This window comes from Nicotiana tomentosiformis, chromosome 2 (genome assembly GCF_000390325.3).
Source record: "Nicotiana tomentosiformis chromosome 2, ASM39032v3, whole genome shotgun sequence".
Lineage (NCBI taxonomy): Eukaryota > Viridiplantae > Streptophyta > Magnoliopsida > Solanales > Solanaceae > Nicotiana > Nicotiana tomentosiformis.
Window position 1 is genome coordinate 66,840,819 of NC_090813.1, and position 25,542 is coordinate 66,866,360.

The 25,542-nt window shown below is 38.7% G+C and overlaps 1 protein-coding gene across 1 annotated transcript; it reads left to right on the top strand.

The window, feature by feature from the left end:
• The first annotated feature begins 17,838 nt into the window (after positions 1 to 17,838).
• On the top strand, positions 17,839 to 18,606 carry LOC138904969 (secreted RxLR effector protein 161-like). The gene is made up of 2 exons (XM_070193464.1): positions 17,839 to 18,350; positions 18,402 to 18,606. Exons 1-2 carry the CDS (start codon positions 17,839 to 17,841, stop codon positions 18,604 to 18,606), a joined length of 717 nt encoding a protein of 238 aa, XP_070049565.1.
• Positions 18,607 to 25,542: the final 6,936 nt, after the last annotated feature.

The window sequence follows — 25,542 nt, forward strand, 5'->3', positions numbered from 1 at the left end:
GTCATGTCGCTCAAAGTACATCCTGCATTCTCACGTACAACCTTGGCTTTAGTTGGTCTCTATTCACTTATTGAAACATTAGAACCAAGAAGGAGTTGTACCCTAGAGAAGTCATATTGTGCAACATTAGATAGAAAGACCTCAGTTTCTTCTACTGAAAGATTTTTATAGAGTGTTTCCGCAATTTCTCTGCTTAGGTCAGTCATAGGTAAGTACATGAAGTTCCCCATGTGCATCTGACCAGTAGCAAACCATTTCCATATATGTAATCCAAAGGAATTTTTAGGTCAGGGAGTGACTCGAGTAACTCGCTGTATTCTATTGTGCTTCCGCTGCTCTTTAAAAAGTTTATGCCGATCGAAAATCCGAATCTGAAATGCATTTGAACTTGTAGCCAACACAGACTTAGAGGATTGCAAATCCTTCTCGGCCACACCAACACACATTGTAAAACACACACCAGCTTTACCAACGGTAGTAAATAACACAAAACGAAAGACAATATTAACGAACAACTCTAAATACGGTGTTATTAGATATGATACATATTCCAACAGTCTCGGCCTCATTGCTCCAGTATGAGGGACGCAAATGTGAACCAGGGTTAAATGGAAAGTCAAGTCTGAAGTGAGCAGTTGAAAATAAATGCAAATTGAAGATAAGTGCAACAACAAAGAAAATTGCCCTCAAACAAGCACAGGAACTGAATAATGCCCACCCAGCAATGGAATATATAGAAACAGGCATGCCCATTATGAGCTCTCCTGCTTTATCTAGTGTAATTCCATAAATGTTTGTCATTTTCTCATAGTAATGTAGAGATACATGTACCACCATCGCATTATCCTTCTCAACCATATTTAAAATTGTTTTCTTAGTATTAGAAGGCAAAGTAGCACAACCATTTAGTATTATGCAACTCAAAACTACAAGCTGAGAATCTCGTAGTAAAGGTTGCTTAATTACCAACGCAAACTCTTCATCCCAATTTGGATTTTCAGACTCAACAAATAAAATTTCATCTAAGACAAATTTCTCAATAACTGAAACCTGATTAACTATTGTGAACTTCTTATCATGTTGTTGTACATACTCGTAGCAAGCCAGAAAAGGAATCGACTATGATTTCATATATGAAACATGACCGAGTAACTCTAAAGCATATTTTTGGGGACTTTCAGTGAACACCTTGTTCATATGCCTTATTTTTCCTACTTCCAAAGCGAAGCCAGTCACAGGGAAGACGATCTATGCATTTGGTTTTTCAACACAGGATAAAAGCAAGGGTGTGTAGTCAAAAAAAACTGGTAATGAATCATCATGCGCAAATTGATATAGCACAATCGAGTCAGTTCCTTCTGAATTTTTGTCAAGCACTTTGTCTTCATCGTTTGCTAAAGCTGTAGTGTCACAATCTGTATAATCTATAGGTTTAAGTTTAACAGAGTCCGAAGCAACCTGGATTTTAGGAGACAGGACTGAAGATGGCAATTCACGAGAATCACGCTCGTTAGCTCCATTGGATAATTTATCGAACACATTGGCTGCCTCTGAGTTTCCACCATTGAAGGCGGCCTCCAAGCCAGACGAGTTTGGTACATGGCTCAGAGTTGAAACTGGAGATACAAAGGTCGCTTCTGGAACCAATGCGGCATAACTCACGTAGTCAACACGGGCTCGTGAAGTATTTTTCCTACTCACCGAATCTGTGAATGTCCTTTGTCGAAATCGTATACGCAATTTTTCTTTAAAATGCGTCCAATCGAAGAATTGTTTGTTTCGATGCAACCAAGTGAACCAAGCAAGAGCTTCACCATCAAGGTAAAAGTAAGGAAGAGGTAGCAAGTTCTTCTCTAAGAAACCAAGGTATGTGAGGTACAACTCGGGCCGAAAAATTCAGCTATCCGGGTTGCCGTCGCCACTGAATCTAGGTAGAAACATCGTCCCTGTCGGAGTCTGATGGATGAAAGCACCAATGTAACGAATACTACAATCTCAAAGTATATTGATAAGAACTAAAGGAATATTATAATTACTAGTAGCCGAAACAACTCTCAAATTTCAGGCTAACAATAGAAATACTAAATATAAGATAGTTGTGGATATAGGAGAAGATACACATATAGAAGAAGGGAGATGAGAAGCTTAGACCCTTAAGTACGATGGGTTATTTTTAGAGGTATGCAACTATATATATAATGACATACACAAAGATTCACTTTCTTTTTGGTTTCTCACTCAGTATTTCACCATCTGCTTTGAGATTCGACTGATCTAAATTCGCGCTAGAAAACCCCACTTTAAAATGTAGTGCTTCTATAGCTATTAAAAGCGATTTCATTCTCATAACTCGAATATGTAACCTTATATTAAAAATATAAAATGATACTTACCGCCCACCACGGACCTTTTGGGAGCACACGTTGTCTTTATGTTAACCTTGTTTATATGTTTTACCTTTTCTCTTTTTTTTATTTTTTTTAAAAGCAAGTTTTAGCCATAGAGAGGAAGAGGGGGCTGTCTAACATCAACATGTGATATGGTGGCCCCAATAAAACATGAAAATAGTAGTAATATATATACTAGCTGAGAAATTAAAAAAAGGAGCAGCTAGCTGAAAGATTAAGCCATGGAATAAATGCAAGTTTGAAAAGCTCATGCATGCAGGCAAATGTTGGGACTAATATAATATTAAAAGTTACACTAAGCTCCTGTGTCTATTTCTTTCTGTGTATTTATTGCTTAGTTGGCCATGCATGGCTATGTCATTGTCTTGGACACCTTTTTATGATGACATATGCCATCTCTCTTCTATTATTCATTTGTTTTTTCTTCTATTTCTTTAACTTTTTTTTTTTCAGTTTGGAACATATGGTGAACAGATGCATGCACAGCCACCTCTGAATTTATTTACATTCTCACCGCATGTTTTCTTGATGTTTCGACTTAAAGTCACCGCTCCCTTGGATACTTTCCTCCTTGCACAGTTTTCTTGCCCAAATGACCTTCTGATCCATTTTCTAATTAAGTTTTAAGGTTATTTTTGTTTTTGTATGTGGATCGTCAGTAATTAGTTTACATTTCGGTAATTTTAGATTTTACATTTGAATTTTATGACTAGAACAACTTTTTTTTTTAAAATACTGTAACATTGTACTTAAGGAAACTCTTTTGCTTCCGAATAAACATTTAGTCCCTCCATTTAAAAAATATTTAAAAAATTAAGGGGTTTTTAGTAAGAGAATGAAAGATTTTTATGATTAAAAGGACAGATAAAAGGTGGTACAATCACAATGCTTTTATGATTAAAAATATTTAAAGTATATTAAAGGTTTAGAGTCATAATAAAAGTTGTTTGACTCCTCAAATAATATCGTGTAAAATAGAACAGAGTGAGTAGTAGTATTTAATGGGAAATGAAAAACCTATAATGAGCTACTATAAGAATACTATCTTGATGTAAACATTATTTTATCCGAAACATTCCGCAACCTAAATCAGATTCATATTTTAATTTACACATGATATTACATTTAGCCACGTTAAATTTTATTTGCAAATTATAATTTTTTTCTACACGATTTATTTTACATACAATGTAATCAAAATTAAAGCTCCATTTGTAGGGGATAAATTCTAAAGAATACTCTTGTCAAATTGATTCCTGGCCCATTATATTTTGTACTACTAGATATTCAGATAGCAAATAGATTCAGTAGGACTTAAAGATATTAATATTGACGTTTTTGTGTGGTGAACTGATATATATCATGCAATCAAATCAATCAGATTTTCATCACACACACACACACAAAAAAAAATCGATCAGATTTGGCCTCAGTATGGTCTCTCAATGACTAACCCCACTATCAGTATGGCCTTAGGCCTAAGGGGCCATTGCTTACATATCATATAAGTACTATTTATAGATAAATCATCAGTAACAAGTGGGTTAATGACAATAACTCTTTAAGTTTCAGGTTAATGACAGATAACTGATAACTCTCTAACGATATCCGAAAACGAAAATTTTGGAAGCACTTTCATTAGGTAAATTTCGTAAATAATCACACAAGTATGGTTTTTTGGCCAAAGTTTTTATAACAGATATACTAACACAAAAGTCACAACGTCAAAATTTCAAACCTTCCGATGCATTGATTCTTTATTTACTCGGCATTTTAACGTTAAAATAGCCGGGGTAGTTTTCGGACTGGTCATTTAAAAATAGCCAGTGTTTGTCAAATTATTGAAAAATAACCATTATTTTGCTGCAACAGAGATCGGTCGAGCATAATATACTGAAGTTCGGTGCATCTTTGTATAAACTTCCAGCATATTATGCTGGAACTCCAACACGCGGAAAGTTCCAGCATAATATACTGGAGATTCGAGCACCTATGTATGAACTTCCAGCATAATATACTGGACCAGTATACTTTGCTGGAACTCCAGTATATTATACTGGAGTTCCAATATACTTTGCTGGAACTCCAGTATAATTACTGGAGTTCCAGCAAAGTATATTTATACTGGAGTTCAAGTATATTATACTGAAATTCCAGTATATTATGTTGGAGTATTTTTCCGAATTTTGAACAGTGTTTTCGTTCAAATTTATCTTTACATGAAAAGTGGCTAAATTTCGATTACTTTTGAAATTGTGGCTATTTTTGAATGACCACTTGTAAATCTGGATATTTTTGAATTTTTCCCATTTTAACCTGTTTTTTTAATCTAATAAATACCTACCCAATTTAAAAAGGAGTCGATCCAACCCTTGTTGAAATTTGGACTTACGTTAATTGTTTACAACCTGAAAGAATAGTGACGTGACCCAAGTGGTGGATAAATAAAATACCTAATATTAAATATTGTATATGTGGATAAGTGAGACCCAATAACAATTGGCCTGTGATGGGTAAACACTCTTTATAAATAAAAGTTGTTAGGATCGGTAAATCGGGTAGTGCGGAATTTAGCAAAACAATATTATAATGACAATAATAAAGACAATGCAAGTTGATAATAACGGCAATTAAAGAAGATAAAGAAGACACAAATTTAACGTGGTTCGGTCAAGGTGACCTACGTCCACAAGCGGAGAGGAGCAATTTCACTATACCAATAAGAGCACAAAAGAGAGTACAAAATTAGAGTAAATACTCTAATTAGTCCCAAATACCCCAAGAGAATAACCTCACAAGATCACTCCAAATAAAGGGTTCACACAAGTGTTTCCCATCACTCACTCTCTTACAATATACTCTATAATGAAATAGAGGAGGAGAAAGAAAGAAAAGAGTGAAAAGCTCTTGAATTTGTGTGTTTGCAAATGAGGAGAAGCTCCTCTATTTATAGCAAGAAATCCTTGACCTAATAGTGGATATTATGTCATGGCAAATGTCATGATAATTTGGCCATATTACAGAGGTCAACCCCCTTTCCCTAACGATTAGAAAACCATAGCGTATTCTGTCTCTTGAATTGTGGAAGTTGGTCTCAGGCTTCATCGTCGGTTGTTGTCGCTGCTGAATCGATATTGTTGAATGGTACGCTTTCTTAAACTCTGACTCTAGATTGATTGCATAATTATGTTTTAATCTCTGCTATGATTGCGGCTTAATTATCTTACCGTTGGTATCAGGGCACTATAGTTTGGGATCAAGATCAATTGTTCTTATGGGTTAGAAAGCCGTAGTCTCATGTCTTTGAAGTCTCAATGTTGTTTTATCTCTTGTATTGGTCCTTTTACCAATGAAATCACAATACTTTCCGCTGAAATATTATTGATTTGCTTGGAGCCAATCCAAAAGAGAAAAAAAAAGAAACCGGTTAGGTTTTGAGGCTATCGGCATTGCTTGGCTATTGAAGTAGTTAATGGCGGTGGTTGTACAATGGTTTCCAACACCACTGGTTTTACACAATAGTTGAGCAAGAAAGAAATTCGTCGTCGGTTAATTTAATACAAATAGCGGCGCATGGCGATGGGCTTCACTGTTTAAAGAAAGCACTGTCTTAACCTAATATTTTGAGATGACTTGACTTTGTCTTTTGGTGTATCTAGTTGATATTTTTTTATTCTGTCAAGTTCCTGGGGCCACAATCCCTGTAGAATATTCTCTTGCCAACATTCTGAATTACATTTTTCTTGTGGTAGTAAAAGGACCTTGAAAGTAAACAACAATAACACCCCACTAAAATTCTACTAATAGGGTTTGAGGAGGGTAGTATGTACGCAGACCTTATCCCTACCCCGAAGGAGTAGAGAGGCTATTTCCGAAAGACCTCGGCTCAAAAAAAATAAAAAGACAAAAGGACAAAAAGGAGACAATATTAGTATCACAACAGCAACCATAGGAAAAATAGGAATACCATGAAATCCAGAAGAAAGATGCAAAGCGAAGGGAGACAATATTAGTATCACCATAACAATCATAAGAAAAATAGGAACACCATGAAATCTAGAAGAAAGATGCAAAGCAAAAGCGATAACTAGTAAATAGGACATGTAGTGAAAAGTGAAATAGTAAGACACAACATTACCACTAGCTATCTTAGACAAAAACCCTACATGGCTAGTCCCACAATGGTACGAAGTAAGGCACAACTCAACTACCTCCTAACCTACAACCCTAATACTCGACCTCCACATCTTCCTATCAAGTGTCATGTCCTCGGAAATCTGGAGCCTCGCCATATCCTACCTGATCACCTCTCCCCAATACTTCTTAGGCCACCATCTACATGTTCTCGTGCCCTCCACAACCAGCCGCTCACACCTCCGTACCGGAGCATCTGGGCTTCTCCTCTGAACATGTCCGAACCATCTAAACCTCGCTTCCTGCATCTTGTCATCAATGGGAGTCACGTGCACCTTCTCCCGAATATCATCATTCCTAATCTTATCTACCCTAGTGTGCCCGCATATCTACCTCAACATCCTCATTTCTGCTACTTTCATCTTCTGGATATGTGAGTTTTTAACGGGCCAACACTCAGCCCCATACATCATGACCGGTCTAACCACCGCTTTATAGAACTTACCTTTGAGTATCGGTGGCACTCTCTTGTCACACAGAACTCCAGATGCTAACCTCCACTTCATCCATCCTACCCCAATACAGTGTATGATATCCTCTTCGATCTCCCCTCCCCCCTGGATAACCAAACCAAGGTACTTGAAGCTGCCTCTACTCGGGATGACCTGCGAATCAAGCCTCACATCCACGCCCACTTCCCCTGGCTCAGCGCTGAACTTACACTCCAGGTATTCCGTCTTTGTCCTACTCAGCTTGAAACCCTTAGACTCAAGAGCCTGTCTTCACACCTCCAGCCTCTCGTTAACACCGGCTTGCGACTCATCAATCAGAACTATATCATCGGCGAATAGCATGCACCATGGCACATCCCCTTGAATATGGTGTGTTAACGCGTCCATCACCAGGGCGAATAAGAACGGACTGAGCGCAGAACCTTGGTGTAACCCCATTACAATCGAAAAATGCCCAGATTCGCCTCCTACTATCCTAACCCGAATCTTAGCCCCATCATACATGTTCTTAATCGCCATAATGTAGGGAATCGACACATCTTTTGCCTCCAGGCATCTCCAGAGAACTTCTCTAGGAACCTTGTCATATGCTTTCTCTAGGTCAATATATACCATGTGCAGATCCTTCTTCCTCTCTCTGTACAGTTCCACCAACCTTCTAACAAGGTGTATAGCTTTTGTAGTCGAACGACCCGGTATGAACCCGAACTGGTTGCCGAATACAGACACTGTCATCCTCACCCTCGCTTCCACCACCCTTTCCCACACTTTCATGGTATGACTCAGTAATTTAATACCCATATAATTGTTACAACTCTGGATATCACCTTTGTTCTTATACAATGGAACCACCGTACTCCACCTCCACTCATCCGGCATCCTCTTCGCCTTAAAAATAATATTAAACAACCTAGTCAACCACTCTAAACCTGTTCTCCCCACACACTTCCAAAATTCAACCGGAATCTCATCTGGCCCGGTCGCTCTGCCCCTACTCATCTTACGCATAGCTCCCATGACCTCCTCAACCTCGATACGCCTGTAGTACTCAAAGTCACGGTGACTCTCGGAATGCTCCAATTCGCCTAACACAATATCCCGATCCCCTTCTTCATTCAGAAGTTTATGAAAGTAAGTCTGCCATCTCCTCTTAATCTGGGCATCTTCCATCAATACTCTACCATCTTCGTCCTTGATGCATCTCACTTGGTCCAAATCCCGAGCCTTCCTCTCTCTCAACTTGGCCAGCCGGAATAATCTCTTCTCCCCATATTTTTTCCCTAATTCCTCGTACATACGACCATAAGTCGCAGTCTTAGCCTCCGTGACTGCCAGCTTAGCCTCCTTCCTAGCTGCCTTATACCTCTCCATGCACACTCGCCTTTACTCCTCACCTATGCTCCCCACTAACTTCAGGTACGCCGCCTTCTTTATTTTTACTTTACCTTGGACCACTTCATTCCACCACCAGTCTCCTTTGTGCCCACCAGAGACGCCCGTCGAGACTCCTAACACCTTTCTCGCAGCCTCTCTAAAAGGACCTTGAAAGTGCTTAGTTAAAATTGATTTAGCACTTACGTGATATTATGATTTTTGTCCTTTTATAACTTGTTTGTTAACGTTGTAAGCGTTAATAATAGAATTATGAAACTTTTCTTGATTTTGTTAGAGAATTAAATTAGTAAATACTAAAAGATTTAATCATATATAGGCTCTATTTTAATTTTATATGTATATAATATTATTATAAATAAGAATTTATGATTAATAAATAGTTTTCACCAAAGTGGTCTATTTATTTGGAGTCATTGAAAATTCTTAAATCTTTATACATGTAAAATAATATTATACATGGATTGAGAATTATGATTAATAGAAAGTTTCCACCAAAGTAGTCTGTTTATTTGAGTCATTGAAATATTCTCAATGCACCATGTCTAAATTGTCCTTTATAAGTGTACACTAGTGTTGGGGATTTTCCTTTTGATACTAGTGACCCTAAATTAATTTATGAGATAAGATATTATATTTCAACCCAAAGGATGATGCCTAATATCTTGGATTCTCATATATGTAAAATAAAATAAAAAGATAAGGATAATTTGTTGTAAGATGAGGTTTTGTGTCTCTTACCTAAAGGAAGGACACAATGTATGCCTTGTACTTTCGGATAATAGGGGAGAAAGTTTGTATCTCTTGCCTAAAACTCCTTGATTTTTAAAAGGGGAGACAATTGCATCTTTCACCCAAAGGAGGGCTGTAATGGATGTTTTTGACTCTTTTGATTTATATACTACCCATAATTTTATCTAATTTTTGTGTTGTGTGCTTATACAGTTGTTAATAACACGACTACTCAGTTGAATTCTATTGAAACTCTGACTAGTAGCAACTACAAGAAGTGGAAACATGATGTTGAAATAGTGTTAGGTTTGATGGACCTGGACTTTGCATTGACTGAACAGAAACCTGCTGAACCTACAACTACTAGCACTGCTGATGAAAAGGCTAAGTATGAGAAATGAATAAAGGCTAACAAATTGAGCCTTATGATCATGAAGAGATCCATTTCTGATCACATAAAAGGTGCAATTAAGGATAATGGAAATGCAAAGGATTTCTTGAGTGCCATTGGACAGAAATTCCTAGAATCTGATAAAGCTGAGATATGTATCCTGATTGATTCCATGTCTACCATAAAGTATGACCTTGTAGGTAGTGTTCGTGATCATATTATGAAATTGGTTAACATTGCTACCAAACTGAATAATTTAGATGTAACCATTACCGATGATTTTCTTGTTCACTAATCTCTAAGGTCCCTCCCTGAGCAGTTTAACCAGCTTAAGACAACCTATAATGCACAAAAAAGATAAGTGGAGTATTGATGAGCTTATTACTGTTTGTGTGGTAGAGGAAGGAAGGATCCAAAAGGAGAAAGTTGAGGGTGCAGTGAACCTTGTTAGTTCATCTAGAACAACTTATTATCCCTCTTATAAAAGAAAAGGTGGACCCAAATTTTATAAAAAGAAACATGGTAAGTCTCGTCATCCAAGTGGTAATAGTGGTCACACTAATAAGCTTGGTGTTAACCAAGGTCAGTCTCATAATCCTCTTGGTCCTCAAACTATAATTAAGAAAGAAATCAAGTGTTGGGATTGTAAACAAGTAGGTCATAAGAAAGCTTGATGTCCTCTGAAAAAGAAATAAGGTAATCTTTTGGCTTTTGTCTGCCTGAAAACTAGTCTTGTTCATATTCCTTTAATTTCTGGTGGTTGGATAGTGGTGCAACTACTCATGTAACCAATGACTTGTAGGATCTAGTAAGCAGACAGAAGCCAAAAGAGGATGAAGCCAGTGTTGTATGGGGCAATGAACTCAAAGCAAAAGCAGAGTTTATAGGGACATCTGTTTTACCTTTTGAAAATAATTCTAGTATTCATTTAGAAAATATTATTTTTGTACCGTCTATGAGACGAAAATTAGTTTCAGTTTCACTTTTGGACAAAGCTGGTTATTCATTTCAACAAAATGATGGTATTATTAAAATTTTCTATGATTCACATGTTGTTGCTGATGGTCTTTTAAGTGATGGTCTATATCGCTTGAATGTGTTGAATAAAATTTTTTCTGCAATGCATGTTGAAAATATTACCCACAAAAGGTCTGCTATGAGTAAAACGTCTTACCTGTTATTGCATAGGCGTCTTGGTCATATTTCTAAAGAAAGAATTGAGCGATTGGTAAAGGAAAATATTTTGGCTGTTCTTGATCCAAAAGATTTTGAAACTTGTGTGGATTGTGTTAAGGGTAAAATGGACAAGGTTAAGAGAAAGAGTTCCACTAGGAGCTTTGAACTCTTAGAATTTATTCATACTGATATTAGTGGACCTTATGTACCTACTTTGACCAATCATAAGTATTTTTATTACTTTTATTGATGACTTTTCAAGATACTATTATATATATCTTTTAAAAGAAAAATTTGAAGCACTTGATAAGTTTAAAATTTACAAGACTAAAGTTGAAAAACAGCTTGGGAAGTCCATTAAGATCGTGAGGTCTGACCGTGGGGGTGAGTACTATGGAAAATATGATGAGTCTGGTCAATGTATGGGACCTTTTGCTTTAGTTTTGCAAGAATGCAGGATAGTAGCACAATATACCATGCCAGGTACTCGAGCAGAATGGTGTAGCTGAAAGACGAAATCGTACTCTCATGAATATGGTGAGAAGTATGATGTCAAGGACTAACCTACCTAAGTCTCTTTGGGGTGAAGCCTTAAAAACAGCTAGCTATATGCTAGATAGAGTTCCTACAAAATCTGTCTTGAAAACTCCCTTTGAACTATGGACAACCCGAAAACCTAGCTTGAATCATTTTCACTGTCACGACCCAAAATCCACTAAAGGTCGTGATGGCGCCTAACACCGCAGTCAGGCAAGCCAATGGTGATTGATCACTTAATTACTCATTTTAGTATTTTGAAATTATAATTTTTATTAATTAAATAATATGAAATAGAATTTATAGGGTGGATAATAATATTTACGTAAACTACAATAATGAACAATCCGTAGGAACCCCCAAAATCCGGTGTCACAAGTACATGAGTATTAACTAGGAAACATAATAAAATAGGTATACGGCTCGATCCATCATAATGTGAGTACTGGCGAGGGTCGAACGACACGAACCATAGATGTATCTATCCTGCCGAGGCAAACAGCCCGATCCCATTAGAATAAGAAGCTTTGACGGGTCTTTGACCCCACTCACGAACAGACGTGTGAGTTATAATTTTTTTGGGAAACCTTTCGATGAGAATGCATAGCGCGAGAGAAATTAGTAAGAGGAATACAATTGTTTCGCGGAAGCCCGTCGAATCTCTACAATAGCAAGTCTATCACTCTACACAAGTCTAGTCTCAAGTCGCAACGTAAAATAAAGGAATTTAAAAGGCAGGAGAACCCTCATATAGTACATCTATAACATAGTGTAAACCTAAATCTACCCGGATAATAACATGGATTTAGCTACGTATGAACTCTCATCACCTTGTGCGTACGTAGCCCCCGCAACAAGTAACACATATCAAATACATCACCTAGGGGGAATTTTTCCCTCACAGGTTAGACATGAGACTTACCGCGCTCCGAAGTTCCATAACCGACTCCAAGGCCTCTCTAACACCTCAAACCAAAGCTCGTCGATCCAAAACTATTCAAATAATGTGCAAATTAATCAAAATATACTCTAATGCCCATAATTTATCAATTTAAACGATTCTCAACTCCGCTCGAAAAGTCATTAAAGTCAACCCTCGGCCCCGCGTGCCCGGATTTTGAAATTTTTTGAAGATAAACCTTACCTATAACACCACGAACTCAAATATATAATTTATTCCTAATTCCATATCCAATTTTGTGGTCAAAAATCCAAAAATACCAAATTCTAGATTTTCTACCTATAATCCCAAATTTCCACTAATTTTCATGTTTAAATCCATATATAAATCATGTATTAAACTTGTAATAGGTGGGAATCACTTACTTTGTGTTGCTTAATGAAAATCCCCCCTTGAAGCTCTCCAAAATCGCCCCAACCAAGCAAAACTGAGAGAAAATGGGCCAAATCCCGTGTTTAAAAGAACCCTTCTGCCCAGACGACCTCTCGCATCTACAGAAAAGCAGCCGCTTCTGCGACTCCGCTTATGCGCAAAATTCCTCGCTCCTGCGGAAGCCCACTGTCAGCAGCCTATCGCACCTGCGAAAATTCTTCCGCTCTTGCGCAATCGCGGGTGTGACACAGCCTAGCGCATCTGCGCAAATTCCCAAACCTGCGGCACTGGCCTCGCTTCTGTGCACACGCAGGTGCGCTACTCGCCTCCACTTCTGCGAGGTCGCTTCTGTGACCAAACTTCCGCAGAAGCGGTTGCACCAGCATCAGAAATTCCTCAGCAACTCCATAAAGGCTCAAATCGATCTGAATCCCGTCCGAAACTCGCCCGAGGCCCCTGGGACCCCGTCCAATCATACCAACCAGTCCTAATACCTGACACGATCCTGTTCGATCCCTCAAATCACATCAGACAACATAAAAACTATGAATCGATGACTAAAATCCTTCTTAAAACTTTTTCAAACTCCCAAACTTCGACGAGCGCATCCGAACCATACCAAAACATTCTGGAATGACGTGAAACTTTGCGTACAAGTCATGAATCACAATACGAACCCATTCCAAGGCTCATAATCCCAAACAGACATCGATAACACCAAAACCTACTTCAAACCAAAACTTAGGAAATTCTTAAGCCTTCAAAATGCCAACCTTCCAAAATAAGCGCCGAAATGCTCCCAGGTGATCCGATACTCAGTCCGAACATACAGCCAAGTCCGAAATCACCTTGCAAACCTATTGGAACCTTCAAATCCTAATTCTGAGGTCGTTTACCCAAAAAGTCAAACCATAGCCAATTCTTCCAATTTAAACCTTCCGAAATTAAAAGTTTCTTTCCAAATCAACTCTGAACTTCCCAAAGTTCAATTCCAACCACACATACAAGTCATAATACCTGAAGTGAAGCTACTCAAGGCCTCAAACTGCTAAACGACACGCTATAGTTCAAAATGACCGGTCGGGTTGTTATATTCATATTCGGGGATGTCTCGCTGAAGTTCGTGTTTATTCACCCATAGAAAAGAAAATTGATCCTAAAACTACCAGTTATTTCTTTATAAGCTATCCTAATCACTCTAAGGGTTTTAGATTTTTCTGTCCTAGGTGTGGCACTAGAATTGTTGAGTCTATTAATGCAAAATTTCTTGAGCATGATGTTTGTGATTATGAACGATTGTTCATGTGGTAAGGAAATTGTAATGAAAGAGAAGGAAGTCATTGTCCATGTACCTGTTGTACATGAAAAGGTGGTAAACCAACCTATTCATGAGGGGGAGAATTAAGGGAACAACGACGCAGATCCCATAGTTCCTGAGGGAGAACTAAGAAAGAAGGTCTGCTATCTCTGATGATTTTATTATGTATGTGACTGAAAATTTTAGTGATACGGGAGAGCTGACAGATCCTTTATCATATGCTCAAGCAATTTCCTCTCAATTTATTGATAAATGGCGTGAGGCAATGAAAGATGAAATGTGCTCCATGGAACACAATAGAGTGTGGGAGTTAGTTGAATTGCCTATAGGTTTTAGGCCTACTGGTTGCAAATGGTTACTTAAAATCAAAAGAGACTCCAATGGAAACATAGACTGTTATAAAGCAAGGTTAGTTTCTAAGGGTTACACTCAAAAAGAAGGTATTGATTATAGAGAAATATTTTCCCCTGTTTCATCTAAGGATGCATTTAGAATCGTGATGGCTCTTGTGGATCATTTTGATTTAGAGTTGCACCAGATGGATGTTAAAACTGCTTTCCTAAATGGGAGTCTGCTTGAAAAAGTTTACATGGTTCAACCTGAAAGGTTTAAAGAAGTTGGTAAAGAATATCTAGTGTGCAAGCTTAACAAATCCATATCTTGGCTTAAACAAGCCTCCAAGCGGTGGTACTTGAAATTCGATGAAATTATTATAAAATTTGAATTTGTGGAAAATAAGCTTGATGAATGTGTTTATCTCAAAATAGCTAATGGCAATTTTATTGTTATGATTCTCTATGTTGATGATATTCTGCTTGCCACAAATGATTTGGACTTGATGAATAAGACCAAATAATTTTTGTCTAGGTCTTTTGATATGAAAGATCTTGGTGAAGCCTCTTTTGTTCTTGGGATAGAAATTAAAAGGGATAGGTCTTATGGTTTGCTAGGTTCACCACAACGTACCTAGATTGAGAGTGTTCTTAAAACTTTTGTGTCACGACCCAAAACTTAGCCTGTTGTGGTGGCGCCTAACGTGGTACTAGGCAAGCTGACACCTCAAAACATTTCTAACACTTTTAAATGAAAAATAAAATAACACATGTTTAAATAAATTAAACTCTCATAAACTGGATAGAAACTCAAAATTCAATACGGATGTTCCCAAAACCAGGGTGTCACTGAGTACATGAGCGTCTATACAACACAAGTCTGAAAATATTGTTTATGAAAAACCGAAACAAAATACATAAAGCTGAAAGATAGGGAGGGAGAGTCAAGGTCTGCGAACGCCGGGCAATTACCTCGAAATCTCCGGATGATCAAGCTTCTCAGATAATCAACACCCACTATGGCCGGTAACACCTGGATTTACACACGAAGAGCAGGCGTAGCGTGAGTACAACCAACTCACTAAGTAACAAGACTAACTATTGGGCTGAAAGTAGTGACGAGCTCACCAGTTATAGTTCAATATAGAATTACAGTACAGAAATGTAGGCATGTTTTCAAGTTCAACAGATAAAACTCAAACAAGTAAAATAGATAAACTCTGAATGATATGATGGATATAACATTTCTATATATACATGTCATTGTACATGTTGTATATGGTATACTACAATGGAAGCCTCGCATACTCGCACTCTCAGAGTACTCAATCACTCAGTACAGTACGGGGCATGTCTAGCACAGGGAAGATCTACCCCTCAATATAAATGTATAGGGAAACTTTTCCCAGGGAACTACATCCCAAATATAGTATCCACTATGCTCACTGTAGGGGTACAGACTCCGGAGGGGATCCTTCAGTCCAAGCGCTTTAATAAGCCAGGTAAGGGTATAAATAAATAAAAATATATTGTGACGTGCAGCCCGATCCTTTAATATATTCACAATCAAGACCTCTGCCTCACTCAGTCATCAATCTCTCCAGTCTCTCGGGCTCTCAATAATCATGATAAACAGCCCAAATCACGATGATATTATGCATCAATAAAGAACAACAGAGACTGAGATATAATATGCGAGCAAAAATTGTGACTGAGTACATAGTGACAATTTAACAGATAATTCAACATGTAACACGACCTCTGGGGTCCTTACAGTATAAACACATAGACTAATCATGATTTCTAACATGATTCGTAGTTCAATTTCTATAACACATGGAGAATATACGGATACCAACAGATTATACAACTATATGGTTCCATGGAATTGACCAAGTCACAATTACTATGATGCACGCCCACACTCCCGTCATCTAGCATGTGCATCACCTCAATACCAATCATATGACACAAAATTCGGGGTTTCATACCCTCAGAACCAAGTTTAGAACTGTTACTTACCTCAAACCATGCAAGTCTTTACTCCAACATGCCCTTACCTCGCGAATCGACCTCCAAATGCCTCGAATCTAGCCACAAACAGTTCGATACAATCAACACGGGCTAAAGGAATAAATTCCATAAGAAAATACTAAGTTATTAATCAAAAGTCAAAAGTCGACTCAAAAGCGGGTCCCCTGGGCCCACATCTTAGAATTCAATAAAAGTCACAAAATCCGGAATCTTATTCAATCACGAGTCTAACCATACCAAATTTACCAAAATTCAACACCAAATCGACACCCAAATCCCCAATTTAAACTCTCCAAATCCCCAGACTCAACTCCAAAAATTACACCTAAAAACCACACAATCTAGGTGGGGAATTCAATGGGGGGGAAATTATTGAATAAATTTAACCACAAGTGACTAACCTCAAGAAACCCCTCGAAAATCCTCACAAAAATCGCCAAATCCCGAGCTTGAAATGTCCAAAATGAAGAAAATCTCGGAAACCCTCGAATTTAACCACTGCCCAGTGCTTTCGCACCTGCGGGCCAAATATTCGCACCTGCGAAATCGCTTTTGCGATAGAATTTCCACTTCTGCGGAAGCCACATAAGTCCACAGGGTCCGCACCTGCGCTCCAGGTTCCGCACATGTGCTCCAGGTTCTGCACCTGCGAAAGCACTTCTGCGGCCCATGATCCGCTTTTGCGAAGACAGCCTACGCTCCCCTTCTCTGCATCTGCAGAGCCTTGCTCGCACATGCAGATGACCCCTCGCACCTGCTTCCTACCCCAGGCCAGCCCAGCTCTGAACCTGCACAAAATAAGCTGCACTTGCGGCCAAGACCCTCAATGGTGCGATCACACGAGAAGGCTCCCAGCTTCAACAATGCTCTAAGTCTCATTTTCGATCCGTTAACCATCCGAAATCAATCGGAGCCTCGCGAGACCTCAATCAAACATACCAACAAGTTTCAAAATACGATACGAACTTAGTCGAGCCCTCAAATCACATCAAACAACATCAAAATCACGAATCACACCCCAATTCAAGCATATTGAAACTAAGGAATTCCAACTTCTATAAACGACGCCGAAACCTATCAAATCACGCCTGATTGACCTCAAATTTTGTACACAAGTCACAAATGATACCACGGAGCTACTCTAATTCTCGGAACTCCATTTCGAGCCCGGTATCTATAAAGTTCACTCTCGGTCAAATCTCTAAATTTTCAACTTTCGCCATTTCAGGCTTAATTCAACTACGGACTCCCAATTCACAATCGGGACACACTCCTAATTCCAAAATCACCCAACGGAGCTAACGAAACCATTAAAACTCTATTCCGGAGCCGTTTACACATAAGTCAATATCTGGTCAACCTTTTCAACTTACGCTTTCAACCTTGAGACTAAGTGTCTCAACTCATTTCGAAACCTCTCCGGACCCGAACCAACTACCCCGACAAGTCACATAGCAGCTATAAAGCATAGAATTAGCAGTAAATGGGGGAACGGGGCTATAACTCTCAAAATAACTGATCGGATCATTAGATTTTGATATGCAAGATTGCAAATCTGGTGTTGTACCTGTTGTAAAAGGAGACAAACTTAGCAAGGTTCAATGTTCGAAAAATGATGTTGAAAAGAGAACTATGAGAGATGTGTCATATGCAAGTATTGTTGGTTGTTTGATGTACATACTGGTTTGTACAATGCCTGATATATCATTTGCTATTAATATATTGAGAAGATTTTCTTCTAATCCTGGGTGGGCACATTGCGTGGCTGCAAAGAAAGTGATGAGATATCTACAACGCACCAAAGACTTCATGCTTGTGTACAAAAAAGTTGATAATCTGGATCTACTGGTATATTCATATTCTGATTTTGCAGCTTATCAAGACACTATGAAATCAACTTCTAGGTATATTTTTATATTGGCTGGAGGTGCTATTTCTTGGAAAAGTGAGAAACGGAGCATCACTGCTACATCCACAATGAAAGCTGAGTTTATTGCTTGTTTTGAGACTGATTCACATGCTGTCTCGATGAAGAATTTTCTTATTAAATTGTAAATTGTAAATTTTATATCTAAGTCGGTGACTATTTTCTGTGACAACAGTGCAACTGTGTTTTTCTCTAAGAATAACAAGAGAACAAGAGACTCTAAGCATGTTAACCTTAAGTCTCTTAAGGTTAGAGACATGGTAAAAAAAGGTGATATATGTGTTGAGAACATTAATACCAAATCTATGTTGGCTGATCCTTTGACTAAAGGTCTTAGGCCTGTAGTGTTTAATGAACATGCTCAAATATGGGTATTTTAAAGTCTTTTGATATGCTTTAGTGAGTGGGAGCTACTTTATAATTACTAACTGAGATATTGCTTTTAATAAATTCTATCTTTATGCAAGCTTGTGTTAATTTATATTTATTATGCTTATTGATTAACATAATAATTTATTTATTCTTTTATTTCCAATTGGATATTACATAAACTCATGATATCTTTGAGTTTTGTTGCTTGTTGCCTTAATTACCCCGGGTAAGGCACAAGGGAAACCTCCTGAGGTGATATGATTTTAATGTCACTTTAAGGCTTCTGCGGTGATATGGTTATTATATCACTTGGAGGATTATATCTTTCTAAGAGGTGTGGTTCTGTTCGCTTTGATTAGAAAGATAATATGCTTAGCACACATGTTTGATACATGTTGATGGAAACTCTAGCACATGTGATCATAGATAGAACTCATACTTTGAAATGGTATGATGCCTGCTACGATTCATTCTTAGTGTTCTCCATTGAGACTGGATGGATTGTTATATGGGTCATTCTATCCTTGGCTATGTGAGTAATGTGGCCACTATAGAGTTTAAAATCTTTTTTAAAATGTTTTTCTCCAAACTCAAAAGTTTTAAAATTATTTTCTTGTCCTCAATTAACGTTGGTGTCCAAGTGGGAGAATGTTGGAATTTGGACTTATGTTAATTGTTTATAGCCTGAAAGGATAGTGACGTGACCCAAATGATGGATAAATAAAAGGCCTAATATTAAATACTATGTGTGTGGATAAGTGAGGCCCAATAACAATTGGCCTGTGATGGGTAGACACTTATTATAAATAGAGGCCACCCCCCTTTCCCTAGCTGTTAGAAAACCCTAGCGTATTCTGCCTCTTGAATACGTGGTAAAGGTAGACGCCACATCGGTCAAGTTCTCCGGGCTGTGACAAGGCGTAGCTAGTGGATTGTGAAAGTTGGTCTCAGGCTTCATCGCCGGTTGTTGTCGCTGCTGAATCGATGGAGTTGAACTGTACGCTTTTTTAAATTCTGACTCTAAATTGTTTGCATAATTGTGTCTTAATCTCTGCTATGGCTGCGAATTAATCATCTTACAATCCTACCCAAAACTCATCTGCAGAAATTAAACTATAAAAGAAACAAACCCAACCCTTCCAACAAAATGCATTAATGAAATTAATTAAAAAGAGACCAAATTTAATTGGTTAGAAAACATTTCTTTAAAAATAACAAGACTACGGCCATGCCCCGGAGTATATATTGAGTTGTCCTCCTATACCGCAATGAGAAACTAAAATTTGTGATCAAAATGCTCCACCCCAAACCATTTAACTTCTGCCTCAATTTGGATATTATTTTTATATTTTTTCAAATTAAAATATACATATTTGAAATTTACATAGATATTACTATAACTCATAATGAGAAACTATAAATTTGGTGTACAACTTTATCGGTGGAACGAAGACAATTCAACATACACTAGGATAAAAATCAAATTAAAAGAGGTTAATTTTTGTTACAAAATAAATATACGCGACTTTGGTGTGTGTGTGTGTGGGGGGGGGGGGGGGGGAAGGGGGGGAATGATAGTTGTGTGGCCTTTTAAATTTACCCCAGTTCCATTTACATCAATGAGAGAGGTGTATAATCTATTAAATTAAAGAATTAACTTAAATATCTTCGGCACTTTACTACATCTAATTTTTGTAGTTAAATGAACTATCATATAGTTTGCGGATTATCTATTGACATTCTTCATTTCTTTAGCAATATTTTATTTTTCTGATTAGCTACCTTTTTTCTGGATATTTTGAAGAAAAGTGAATAGCAATAAATTAGTGAAACAACAATCAGATAGGCCTATATTGGCACATGGAGTGTTTGTTAAGTTTTCTCATATTGGTATTGGACAAAGTGTCCTTTAGAAATGAGATCTTGTCCTCCCTTTTGGTTTGTGTTATACTACCTTCACTAAGACGCAAAGTTCAATTTCTTCAAACATTTTGTTTTCTTTTTACACAAATAATATCTTCATGCATTAGTTTAGTATCATTGCATACTACACCAGCTAATCGATATCTGTGATGGGTGTACGTGTAACATAAGTAAAATAATCAATAGGTTAAAATGTTGGGTTTAAGTTATATATACGTAAGTAAAATATTCAATAATAACAGTAACAACAACCCAGTGGATTCTCACAAATAGGATTTGGAGAGGGTAGGTGTATGCAGTCTTGCCCCTATCTTGGAATGTCAGAGAGACTATTTCTCATAAACCTTCAACTAAAGAAAAAATGAAAGAAGCAATTACAACAAGTAGTAACAATACAAGATAAATAAAATAATAAATATTGTATGCGATTAAAATCGGGCCCACCCAATTTTACTATTTGACCGAGACCGGGAGTTTGCATCGAAGGATGGTCTCGTAACGGAATAGGCCATATCACGAGGATAAGGTACCAAGTTCAGAATCGAGGTACCTGTCAAGATCGAGGCTAGTGGCAATCGAAGCCAAACAAGACCGACATCGAGCAAGATCGAAGATAGCATAATAACAGAAAGGCGAGATATCTGTGACTAGTCGAGGATCACGGCGTAAACCTCGGTGACTGGTCAAGGATCATGGCGTAAATCTCGGAACGGATCAAATCAGAAACTGTTAATTAGCTAATCATGAAAAAAAAATTTGTAATTAGAGTTATACCATAAGTAGAACTCCTCTACTATATAAAGGGGAGTATTATCCATTTGTAAGACACATTGTTCTCACGTAAAAAAGCAATACAATTTTCTTTCCTGTTGATACGATTGTTCATCAACTCGCTTTATTTTCAACTATTTTGGTATCAGTCAGTTCGAGGGTACCCTAGAGGGTTGAGTTCCATTTCAACATTGGTCCGCTTTATTTTATACTTCATTTCTGTTATTAATCTTCATATTTGTCTATCGGTATTAAGTGAAATCGCACATCCTTAGAACCTCATTATAAGTTTAATTGTTATCCAATTTTAAGGGTAAACAGTTTGGCGCCCACCGTGGGGCTAAGGATAATAGTGATTGCTTAATACTAATTTCGATAACACACATTGCTTTACGCTTGTTCTCGTAAGAATCTTTGTTTTCAGGACAAACATGTCAAACTGACAAGCAACACCTACACATGGCGACAACAGCCTCGGATTTCATGGGGAAAACGACAACATAGCCGCCCCAGGAATCGAGGTGCCTCAGGCCGACCTCGAGGGAGCACCAATTGCAAATACCGTCGATGTCAGTTCACATGTCGCCCTAAATGCAAATTTGGGTATTGAGCCCGAAGGTAGTATACGCAGGGAAGTTCGATCATGTGGTCGAGGTACGCAGGGCGGAGAAGATGGTGGAGTGAGCCTCCAATTGATATTCAAGATGTTACAGGCTCAACAGGCCGCTGTAACACAACTACGAAATCAATACCGGACACCGAGTAGGATCGAACCAGAAGTCATTCAAAGGACCGAGCCTGTGCCGGAAAGGTCGAATGCCAACGAATTGGGGACTGACCCCCGCCATTATGAAAATGTTTGAGGAGCTCACTAAACGGATTGAATCGGGAGAAAAGAAAATCGAGGCAAATGACAAGAAAGTAGAGATGTACAACTCCTGGGTTGACCAAATACCGGGGGCATCGCCGATTCTAAAGGGTATGGATTCAAAGAAATTTGTACAAAATCCTTTCCCTCCAAGTGCGGTACCGAAACCCATTCCAAAAAAATTCCGAATGCCAGAAATTCCTAAGTACAATGGGACCACTGACCCTAATAAGCATGTCACTTCTTATACATGCGCAATAAAAGGGAATGACTTGGAAGACGATAAGATTGAATCTGTTTTACTGAAAATATTTGGAGAAACCTTGTCGAAAGGAACAATGATATGGTACCACAAGTTGCCCCCTAATTCCATTGATTCCTTCTCCGTGCTTGCAGACTCCTTCGTAAAGGCACATGCAGGAGCAATAAAGGTTGCGACTAGAAAATCGGACCTCTTCAAGGTGAAACAAAAAGACAACTAAATGTTGAGGGAATTCGTATCTCGATTTCAGATAGAACGTATAGAACTACCAGCGGTCACAGACGATTGGGCTGTTCAGGCCTTTACTCAAGGTTTGAACGAACCAAGTTCGGTGGTATCACGACAACTAAAGCAAAATTTAATTGAATATCTAGCAGTAACCTGGCCCGATGTAAATAATCGGTACCAGTCGAAGATCAGGGTCGAGGATGATCAATTGGGGACCCATTTCGATTCCGCTTATCCAAACAGGCCCATCGGCAGAACTCAAAGGGATATCGACAGAGAACCCCGGTTGAGCAGAGATCGGTATCTACCATACAACGCAAATCATAGAAACAGCGGCCCAGGATGCAATCCCATCCGAAATGATCGAAGGAATGATCGAAGACATAGCTCTCGAGGGCTCATAAGCAAACGTGGCTTCGATAAATATGCCAATCCCACAGAAGCACCACGATTGTCAGAATAGAACTTCAGCATCAACGCATCAGGTATTGTGTCAGCAATTGGGAGAATCAAAGATACTAGATGGCCCAGACCCCTACAAACCGATCTATCCCAAAGGAACCCAATCAAATATTCAAATACCATGGTACACATGGTCATAAAACCGAAGATTGCAGACAACTAAGAGAGGAGTTGGCCCATCTATTCAACGAGGGTCACCTTCGAGATTTTTTGAGCAACCAAGCCAAAAACCATGATCGTTGGAGGGGTCGATATTCCACAAGGGCCCGTGTTCAAACGCACTAAAGTATCAATCACCAGAGAAAAATGAACTCGAGACTATGTGCCAGAAGGCGCTTTATCATTCAATGATGAGGAAGCAGAAGGGATCTCACAGCCCCACAATGATGCTTTGGTAATCTCTATCCTTATGAATAAAATTTAGGTTAAACGTGTTTTAATTGATCCAGGAAGTTTAGCAAATATTATTTGATCGAGGTTCATGGAGCAACTCGGCCTACAAGATCAGACCGTACCCATAGCTCGGATTCTCAATGGCTTTAACATGGCAAGCGAAACAACTAAAGGTGAAATCATCCTACCAGTAAATGTAGCTGGAATTATGCAAGAAATAAAGTTCCATGTGATCGAAGGCGATATGAGATACAACGCACTGCTCGGAAGACCCTGGATTCAAAATATGAGGGCGGTCCCCTCAACCCTTCACCAAATGCTGAAGTTCCCAATACCGGATGGAGTAAAAATGGTGTATGGGGAACAACATGCTGCCAAAGAGATGTTCGCGGTCGACGAAGTGATACCGGTATCGGTGTTTTCGTCAACAAAAGGATCAGAGTCAAAAGGAAAAAAGGAAGCTAAATAGCAACCACAGCAGCTACCAGCCCCGACTCAATCGGAGAAGCAGGGAACGGATGAGGACGATGACTATTGGATCCCTCGATCCTTCATAATCCCCGAGGATTCCGACGCCACCAAATCAACGGTCGAGAAGCTAGATCAAGTCGTATTGATCGAGCATCTACCCGATCGAAAGGTATACCTAGGTACAGGGTTAACCCCCGAGCTCAGGGAAAAACTCATCAAATTTCTTATTAATAATATGGATTGTTTTCCTTGGTCCCATTTAGATATGGCAGGGATCCCTCCGGAAATTGCTACACATCGACTGAGCTTGGACCCGAAGTTCCTCCCGGTAAAACAAAAGAGAAGAACCAAGTCCGAGGTAAAACATGCATTCATCAAGGACGAGGTAACCAAACTTCTCAAAATAGGATCCATTCGGGAGGTAAAATATCCCGAATGGTTAGTAAACGTAGTCGTAGTCCCTAAAAAGGGAAATAAACTTAGAATGTGCGTAGACTATAAAGATTTAAACAAAGCATGTCCTAAAGACTCTTTTCCTCTGCCGAATATCGATCGCATGATCGATGCCACTGCCGACCACGAGATCCTTAGTTTTCTTGATGCCTACTCCGGATACAATCAAACACAAATGAACCTAGATGATCAGGAAAAGACTTTGTTCATCACTAAGTACGACACCTACTGTTATAATGTAATGCCGTTTGGACTAAAAAATGCTGGTGCCACTTATCAATGCTTACTAAATCGAATGTTCGAAGAACAAATAGGTAAGTCAATGGAAGTTTATATTTATGATATCCTAGTTAAGTCCCTACGAGCAGAGGACCATTTGAAACATTTGCAGGAGACCTTCGATATACTAAGAAAATACAACATGAAACTCAACCCGGAGAAATGTGCATTCGGGGTTGGCTCGGGCAAGTTCCTCGGCTTTATGGTATCAAATCGGGGTATCGAAATCAACCCCGATAAGATCAAGGTGATCGAAGACATCACAGTTGTGGATAATGTTAAGGCCGTACAAAGATTAACAGGGCACATAGCCGCCCTAGGCCGATTCATCTCGAGGTCTTCAGATAGAAGTTACAGGCTCTTCTCACTGCTCAAAAAGAACAACAATTTTGCATGGACCCCGGAATGCCAACAAGTATTGGAAGAACTAAATCGGTACCTCTCGAGCCCGCCACTGCTTCATACTCCGAAAGCGGACGAGCAACTATACTTGTACTTAGCAGTCTCAGAAATCGCAATAAGTGGGGTCCTAGTTCGAGAAGAGCAAGGTATGCAATTTCCTATTTATTATGTTAGTCGAACTCTAGGTGAGGTCGAGACCCGGTACCCATACTTAGAAAAATTAGTGCTTGCCTTAATAAGCACTTCTAGGAAATTAAAACCATATTTTCAGTGTCACCTGATCTGCGTAGTGAATACTTATCCTCTTCGTAATATTTTGCATAAGCCCGAACTTCCGAGCCGATTGGCCAAATGGTCGAGATCAGTGGGTACAATATCGTGTATCGACCCCGAATGGTCATCAAGTCTCAAATCTTAGCAGACTTCGTGGCC

Bases quoted from the DNA above. Each gene is read 5' to 3' on its own strand.
- LOC138904969 (XM_070193464.1), top strand. From the start codon at position 17,839: ATGCAAGATTGCAAATCTGGTGTTGTACCTGTTGTAAAAGGAGACAAA. The intron at 18,351-18,401 runs GTAAATTGTAAA...CTGTGACAACAG, and splicing joins AAGAATTTTCTTATTAAATT to TGCAACTGTGTTTTTCTCTA.